Source organism: Heterocephalus glaber, unplaced genomic scaffold (genome assembly GCF_053883595.1).
Source record: "Heterocephalus glaber isolate CG9 unplaced genomic scaffold, H.glaber_assembly_v1.0 deba00000546, whole genome shotgun sequence".
In the NCBI taxonomy this organism is placed as follows: Eukaryota; Metazoa; Chordata; class Mammalia; order Rodentia; family Bathyergidae; genus Heterocephalus; species Heterocephalus glaber.
In genome coordinates, this window is record NW_028258147.1 from 6,108,693 (window position 1) to 6,117,839 (window position 9,147).

Below are 9,147 nucleotides of genomic sequence, written 5' to 3' on the forward strand. Positions count from 1 at the left end.
CCTTAACTCCTCAGAACCTCCATTTCCTAATGATAAAAGGCAGTTGGACCATATCATTGACTTTATAGTTGCATCTCCTAGAGGAACAACTCTTGAGAGAGGACTAGGCTTGGTGGGCACACCTGTAACCCCAGCATTTGAGAAGCTGAGACAATATCCCAAGAGTTCGAGGCCAGCCTGAAGTACATAACAAGACTCTGTCTCAAAAAAATCAAGCTCATGGGGCTGGGGATTTAGCTCAGTGGTTCCGCCACGTGCCTCGAAAGTGCGAGGACCCGAGTTTGATCCCCAGTACCAAAAAAATAAAAATCAAGCTCTTGCCTGATTGCAAATTAAAATACAAAACATTGAATCTGTTTTGTTCTGAGCTATTCCATTTCAGACAGAGTATTCTGAAAATTGTTTATACTTCTGGAGAGAAGGGTACCCATCCCAAAATACTTTAAGGTAGAAAAATAGTCTGCTGAAGTCACTTACATATTTAGTAACAAAACTCACGTAACAGGCTCAAACTTTCAGTATTATCATTTTGATGATTCAGAATTTTAGTGCATCAAATATTTGAAGTAGCTGGATCCCTGCTGAAGCTGGGGAAATCTGGTAATGCATAATCAGGAGTCTCTGAAGACCTTTGTTCTGGGTTTGGCTCTGCTGTACTAAGCACTTAAGTCTGACAGAATGTTGGAGAGGGCTCAGAGCAGAGGACATCTGGATCTGTGGTCACTTCTACTTCTGACAAGAATCTCTATATTAAAAGGTTTTGAGGGCCGAGGATTTAGCTCAGTGGTTCCGCCACCTGCCCCACAAGCGTAAGGACCTGAGTTCGATCCCTGGTACCAAAAAAAAAAAAAGGTTTTGAGTGTCTTGTGTTTTGTCTGTCTGTCTGTTTGTTTTTGGACACAGTGCCTCATTATATAGTTCAGGCTGCCCTCAAACTCACAGTGATCCTTCTGCCTCAGCCTCCCAAGTGCTGGGTTTGCAGGTATGCATCACCACACTGACCATCTCGTTCATAATTTAGAGGTGTGTGTTCTAGAACTGCGATGTCCACTACAGTAGTCATTGAGCACTTGAAACATGGCAAGCCTGAATTGAGACGCCTCCAATGTAAAAAATGTACCACATTTCACAGACACAATACTAAAGTATTTTCATAATAATTTTGTATATTAGACACCTAAATACTATTTTGGATGTATCAGGTTAAGCATAGTCTTAAAATTAATTTCATCTGTTTCTTCTTCCTTAAATGTCTATTAGAAAATTCAATATTATGTATGTGATTTGCATTTGAGGCCCGCATCATATTATGTTTCTGTTGGACAGTACTGTTCTAGAAAAACAAAAGCTCCTGTCCTTAAATATATTAGATACAAAAGGTGTAAAACAGCCCAGGTGTAGTGGCACAGGCCTGTAATCCCAGCACTTCGGAGGCTGAACCAGGAGGATCACTGAGAGTTCAAAGCCTGGCCTTGAACTCCCCCGGTCCATCCCCACCAACAAAAAGGTGTAAAATAGACATGAACAGAAATTGATGACCATTTACTAGCCTCTTTTATCATACATACTTTTAATACAAGAAAGATTAAATAGGAAAGTCACTTTTGTGAGCCATTTAACCTAACAAACATGATTCGTCATGCATTTTTTTATTACAAAAATATGTGTTTGGTAGAGAAATATTTAAGCTGTAAAGCAGGGTACACAGTAGAAAGTGAAGATGCCCCTCTACTCGTCCTCTGCTTACCTCCCACATGGTACATGGGGTTAACAGTGCTGGGTTTACGTCTCCAGACAGCTTTCTGAGCAAATTGCTTGTGTTTTTCTTTGCTTAAAAATGTATTATTCCCTAACTTACTACTCTGAGACCTGATGTTTTGGGGGTTTTTTGTTTTGTTTTTTGGGTACAGGGGATTGAACTCAGGACTTTGCGGTTGTGAGGCAGGCAGCGGCAGCACTGAGCTAATCCCCAGCCCTGAGACCTGATGGGGTTTTTTTGTTTTTGTTTTTGTTTTTGGTACCAGGGATCGAACTTTGGGACCTTGTGCTTGCGAGGCAGGCGCCAGAACCACTGAGCTAAATCCCCGGCCCCTTGGTTTTTGATTTTTTGAAACAGGGTCTCATTATGTAGTTTAGACTGGCCTTGGACGCCCAGCGATCCTCCTGCCTCACCTTCCAAAATGCTGTGATTATAGGTGTGCTCCACCAGGCCCAGCCATTTTTAAAATTTAAAGGATATTCTAATCTTACTAAAACTGTTCCATTGCTTCTGTTATCTGATATGATAGTTCTTAAAGTTAATTTTCAGCATTCCATAAACCTAAACCTGGATTTTAACCAGTTAAGAAAGTAATTGGGGGCCAGGGATTTAGCTCAGTTGTTTCGCTGTCTGCTGTGCAAGCGCAAGGACCCAAATTCGATCCCCGGTACCAAAAAACAAAAACAAAAAAATTTGCTGGGGATTTAGCTCAGTGGTTTCACCACCTGCTGTGCAAGTGCAAGGACCCAAGATCCATCCCTGGTACCAAAAACAAAAAAAAGAAAGTAATTGGTATTACTGCAATTCATCTGATAAACCATGTATATAACATAATTTATTGCATAATTGTTTTAAATGTTATCAATTAAACATACATTTCTTATAAAGATTATTCTTGTTTTCATTATTAGAAAAAGACGTTACACACTTGGCAAGCAATTTTACTAAAACTATTTTTTCACTTTACAGGAGAGTTAATCTTGGTCTGTCTGGTGTGAATATTTTATGGATTTTTGGCGAGTAATGGGTCATTTAATTCCAAATGTTTAGACCTTTATTAAACCAGAAGAAGTTGGATCTAAGCGTCTCTTCTGAAATAAGCTACATATGTGTGTGTGTGAGATTTAACAAAAAATGAGCTAGTATACCATTTTCTTGTGAAAATAAGTCCTGTATCTTCCACTCCAAGAAATACTACCTTTCAGAAATTTCAGTTGATACAAAATCGCAACACTCTGGACCTTTCTTTTTAATACAAACCTTGCAGTTCCTCTTGGTTAAATAAATGTAATAGCTCTTTTTCATTGTAACCCCCAAATAAGCATTATCCACCTGATTCTTCCACTCAGAAATGGATTTTAGCCGGGGATTTAGCTCAGTGGTTCTGCCGCCTGCCTCGCAAGTGAAAGGTCCAGAGTTCAATCCCCGGTATGAAAAAAAAAAATGGATTTTAGTTGTGTTGTTTAGTAGTGCAAGTACTTAAAATGAAAGAAAATGTGTTAATTTTATCTCTAATCCTCCAGTGTTCTGCAAATCAGTATAAAGCCTGTATTTAAACAAATGAAATTAATTTCTAAGTTATGTATTAATATATCTAAAACATAGATGTGTGTTTTAAAGATTATCAAAAAAGACTTGACAGTATTGGCATTTTAAAAAGTCAACTCTTGAGCTGGGCATGGTGATGCACACCTGCAATCCCAGCAGTCAGGAGGCTGAAGCAGGAGGATCACTGTGAGTTCAAGGCCACCCTGAACTACACAGCGAGACCCTGTCTCAAAAAATTCAACTTTTGGGTTAAATTGAGTTAGCAGAATTAACTGGGTTTTAGTTAAGAATATGTAGACATCAAGAACACTCCCACCTCTTTGGTTTTAGCAGCTCTGTTTCATTGTTCTGTACTACTATGTTATTTTTAGACTTCCTTTCTTTAAGATCCTACTATGTCCTATTCATGTAAAGTTTTTAGATACAGTATTTTCAAAATATCTAGAGAGTGAAAAGATACCAAGTTATGAGAAGTAGCTGCTAGTAGTTGCATGTATTTTCTGGACTAATGTATTATAGAGATTGCTTCCATCACATTGACATTAACCTGGCAGTAGCTAAAACCATTGTCTTCTCGAGTATTGTATATGCACCCATTTTGTATAGTTTGTAAATTTTTCAAGAAGTTTTCAAAAAGTTCCTGTATTTTAAAAGTTGATGTCCAAATGAAAAGAGCTTTTAATTGCTTTTGCTGTGTGTTAAATCTGTTTGCTATGATATTTTAAAAGACAGTATCACTGAAACATGCTAAATATAGGCCCATACTACCAGTTGTTATGCTTTTAAACTGTACAGTTGCATATACTTTATTAAAAGCATTAAGAAAAATTTTGGTACTACATAAAGACAAAAGGTCTTTTTTTCTTTATAGGGCTGAAGGTAGCTTTTGGTCCAAATATTCAGATTTCTTTTTTTTCAGTGCTAGGGATCCATGGGCCACCATGGGCATCTCTCTGTACACTCTTTTCCTTTACCATCTCTCATCCCGACTTCCTTTCCCCTCCTCTGTGCTTATCACCTAGCACCTGTCACTTCTCTCCTGAGCCCGGTGATCATTTCCAGTCCAGCAACTGTACACCTGAAACTGAGGCCGCATCTGCTGAGACACATTCCATCCTCTTAAGATCCCTCTGATCATCATCCTACCAGGCCCACGCTCAGAACTCTGGAGTCTTTGATTCCTTGAGCTCCCTGGGTCCCCAATCCAATCAGACAGCAACCCTCATCCATTCTTTCTTAACAATGTCTCTCACAGCTGTCCCTTTTCCTTTCCTGCCTCCGCTCTGCTCATTTACACCCTTATCAACTCACACAGGACTCTTCCAAAGGCCTAATTAATCTCACAGCCTCCTAATTGTTGCCATGCTTCCAGATTTTCCAATTCATCCTGCACATTCTCTTCAAATTTATCTTCCTGAAACACCTGTTTGATCATTTCACTGCCCCTGATAAATCCCACAGCGTGACAGTTAAAGCCTTCCACAATCTGGCCCCAACCTGGCCTTCTGCACCCACTCCTGGGTGCTGGCCAGCACAGCCTTCGGGGTTGGCTGTTGGGTTCTCTGCGCTCCCCACCGTGTATCCTCGACCCTCCACGGAGGCCCCTTCCAGTGCGCCGGCTCCCTGGCCCTGAGATTCTGATTAAGCCTGCTGTTTGGACCTGGTCCTGACCATGCCAGCTGGCAGGTGCTCTCCCTGAGGGTGATGAGATCTGCACCCCTTCCTTGGCACTCAGCAGCCATACGGATGGAGTCAAAAATGGCTGTTAGTCTTAACAGTGGCATGGTGTCTTGTCTCGTTCACACAAGAACTGAGTTTCTTACTAGTCTTAGTTATAAGAGCTGCCATTCAGGAATACAGTACCTGCTGATGACTGAAGCTACCTTTTGGGAAAGGCTGCATTCTCTCCAAAGCACATTTTGTGAACCAGCCAAGCACACGGGCTTTGCCTGTGGCCAGGCCAGGCCTAAGAGGAGGAAGCAGTCCAGGCCCTACACCTGTGCAGAGGAAAATGACACAGCTGATTCCATGTGCTCCTGGGGACTCTTCCTTAGTGACCTGAGGGTGAAGCCACTAGAAATTTTCCCAGAGAGCACTGGGATCCCTCGCAGGACCAGCTCCTGCCCCTGGACTGTAGGTCAGGGCAATGTCTTCAAGCGTAACCAGCAGGAGGGCTTCTGGGAGCAACCTAGGTGAGGCCATCTCCGCTTACCTAGAATGAGGGGAGTTTGCACAACCCACAACTGGGCTTCTTGAGCCCCAGTGCCACGGCCAAAGTCACTGGGTACACCAGCAGCTTTCTGCATGTCTGCAGGATTGCTAGGCGCCATCTCTGAGCCACATCTCACTTGATCCCTGCATGGCCATCACAGTTCTGTTCCCACACTGACTGAAGTGCGCTGATCTGGGATAGCATGGATGGGAAGGCTGTGGCTTCCACAGAGTGGCACTTCCAAAAATACCAGGAAGAGGCCCAATGCAGCAGGGTGGGATGGTGCAGGTCACCACCAAGGAGAATAGTGACCTTGAAAGAATAGTATTTCTCAGCAGCTCACAATCCTAGATACTGCCATGGATGAAATAAAGATAAAAGTAAATCCCTTCCTAGCAAGGCATGGTGGTGCACACCATAATCCCAGCACTCTGGGAAGCTGAGGCAGGAGAATCACAAGGTCAAGTCCAGCTTGGGCAACTTAGTGAGACCCTGTCTCAAAAAATAAAAGGGCTGGGGATGCAGCTCAGCACGAAGGTCCTCAACACAACCAATCTCTAGCACTCCCAAAAAACTCCCTCCCTGCCCCCAAAGTCAATATTCCAATCATTTTGGCTAGAAAAGCCACCGGCCGGATGGGCTCTATCACTTAGCAAGCAGGGCAATTAATCTTTCATGTGGGGATTCAATTATAAGATATATAACTCTTCACACCTCAGAGATAATTGAGAAGCTAAAAGTGAAAATAATGACAGTGCTTTTAGATGAAGAAAATGGCTTTTAAAGGTCTTTTATAATAAATCAAAGTAGAGCTAGGCAGTACCCCTTTGGCATTGGAAAGCAACACTCATTTTCAGATTGTGCCCAGATGTGTGTAGATCTTCAAGGCCCTGACAACTCGCACCCCACCCACCAGCTGGCCCTCTAGATTTGCCTCCCGTCCCCCTTGCCTTCACCCCACACACCTGGCCAGTCCCCAGTTCTGGACAGTACTGGCCTTATGTCCTGGAGGCTGGGCTTTCTGGCATACCAAGGAAACGCTGCCTCCTTTCCCACTTCTAAACCGGCAGGAAAAAAATAACAACCCTGAATCAGACTCTGCTTTCATGAACTGCATCCCGCAGGAGGAAAGTCAGAGGGTGGCGATCTGCTCTGCGGGGGGCAAAACTTGTTTTTCAGGAGGAGCCACAGGCCTGACTAGCACATGGCGTGTAGATGGATTGGGCAGCTCTGTGATACTTTTGGCTCAGACTGCAGGCACCAGTTTACTGAGCTCCAGCTCCAAAGAAAGACTGCTGTGTCTCTTTAGGGGAGGGAAACCATCTTCGGGGAGCCTGGGCCCGAGGGGTTCCCTAACTCATGAGACAGATCCGCAGAGGGACCCCTGCCCTGAAGCCGGCAGCTGCAGAACCTGCTGGCTTGAGGTGTTACATGGCTTTCATCTCAAGATAGCTGACCAGCCCTAAAAATAAGCCCAGTTGCCTCCAGTTCAGTGTTCTGCATGAGTTCTTTAAACCTTTCTCTTTTAATGCTGTCTTGGAAATTCCTCAAGGAGTTAAAGTAGTGGTTAGGCTCCACTTAGACCAAGTGGCTTGGATCATACTTGGGGACAAATCCACATCCTACAATATGCTCTCCTATGACGCTAGACATTTTCCATGCTGTAGCCAGAGAAATTTTCTTTGAACTGCTTGCTACACCTGAGTAAGTTGCTTGCCTCTACTCATATCTCCATTTCCCTACATACAGTCCCTTTCCACTCACCCATCCCAGTAGTGAGTAGTGTTGGTGAGAGAACTCCACGTCACTGATGTCCCTTCCTCTCTCTCTCTTTTTTTTTTTTTTTGTAATTCAGGCTGCCCTTGAACTCATGGCAATCCTCCTGCCTCAGTCTCCCAAGTACTGGGGTTACAGGCATGCACAACCACACTTGGCTGGTATTCCCTCCTGACCCTGTCCTGGTGAACACAGTGGCTGGGCACTGCTAGAACAAATGCCAGAGAAAAACTCCAGATTTCTCCTGCTGCAGCATCTGCTAGATTTGGGTTCCATGAGGTCTAAGGACAAGTTCATGTAAGGTGCTCAGTAAATATTTGCCAAGGAAACTGGGTTAAGTAAACAAGGGTCACTTGAAAAGCAGCCCTTTGCTTTCCATGAACTGAAATTTGCAGTAAATGTGACTTCTACGCTGAAGATCATGAGAGCTCTCCAGCTGGTGGGTAGAGGGGGCAGAGAAGGAAAAAAGCAAGGAGCTGGCAGTCAGTGGCTGAATCTAAGCTTGTAGAAGGGAAGCCCAAAGAGTCCCATGTAAGTTCCACACCCCCTCCACTGGGCTCGTTGAAAAATGATTCATGGCAGGTACAGTGGTGCACATCTGTAATCCCAACACTTCAGGAGACCGAGGCAAGTTCAAATCTCACCAGAGCAATTAAGTGAGATCCTGTCTGAAAAAACTTTAAAGAAGGATAGAGATGTCAGCGTGAAGGCCCTGGATCAATTCCTAGTATTGCAAAGAGAGAGGGGAAAGGAAGAGGGAGGTGGGGAGAGAAAGAGAAAATAAAAGAGAGAGGAGGGAAGGAAGGAAGGAAAGAAGGAAAACGAAAGATTGACTCAGTAGTACAGGGTCTCTAAATGGTGGCTGGGAAGGGAAAGCCAGCAGTCTCACCTACCAGGGCCCTCAGCAGGATGCGGAGCTGGCGCCACCTCTCCAACCCTCCTAGCTGAGCTGCACAGGGGCGCATGCAGCAGGAGGCCACAGCACTTTGCTGCTGTATCCAGGCAGCTGCAGAGAGCTGCCCAGCTCCGATGGGGACAATCCCTATCACCACATAACCATCCCATGGGGCATACATATAATGGTGTGGCTAGTTTTGGAGAACATAATCTGCCATAATGTACAATGCCAAAAATAATGTGCTTAGACTTACTGGTCACAGGAAAAATTATTCAGGAAATTATTCAACAGAAAAGGAAAGTTATAGGGCTAGGAATGTAGCTCAGTGGTGCAGTGTCTGCCTGGCAAGCGCGAGTCCCTGAGTTTGATTCCCAGTAACCCCCCCCAAAAGAAAAAATAAAAGGAAAGTTACGCTTGCCTAAAGGTGTTCATTATCTGTCCATCTAATAAATATTGATTGAATCACTTTGCTAGGGACTAGGAATATAAAAGAGTCTTAAGATATCCTTTCCTTCAGATAATTTCCAATGTATAACTATTGACAAAACCCGTACTAATGTCCAGTGTGCGATGGTTTAATAAATTGCAGCACTACAATTGCGAGATACGACATTGAGATGCCACAAGAAGATGCTAATAGACTTTTGTTCTGACCACTATTTAAAATTCCTACAACTTGGAAAAGACTGTGTAGGATGAGGGGAGAAATGTTGGATAGAAGTGAAAACAAATCAAAGTTGTGGGTCTACCATGATTACAATTATGTAAAAATTTGTGTGTTTATCACCAATGCCTAGAAGAGAAAATCCAAACGTAAACTCACTTGTTGGAGTGAATACAGAAGATCATCTTTCTGTTTTCAATTTTTTTGGAGCACTTTTCAATTGTGTGTGTGTGTGTGTGTTTGTGTATGTGTGTGTGTGTGTATATATATATATATATATATATATATAT

At 43.3% G+C, this 9,147-nt stretch overlaps 1 protein-coding gene across 3 annotated transcripts in view; it reads left to right on the forward strand.

The window, feature by feature from the left end:
- Positions 1-3,994, forward strand: part of Tmem209 (transmembrane protein 209) — a 29,127-nt gene extending 25,133 nt beyond the window's left edge. For all 3 annotated transcript variants that reach the window (XM_021237602.2, XM_004856335.3, XM_087204534.1), the window contains one exon: positions 2,729-3,994. In XM_021237602.2, the coding sequence (XP_021093261.1) occupies positions 2,729-2,783 (55 nt within the window). In that variant the 3' untranslated portion in view covers positions 2,784-3,994. The remainder of the gene's footprint in view (positions 1-2,728) is intronic.
- The last annotated feature ends 5,153 nt before the right edge of the window (positions 3,995-9,147 follow it).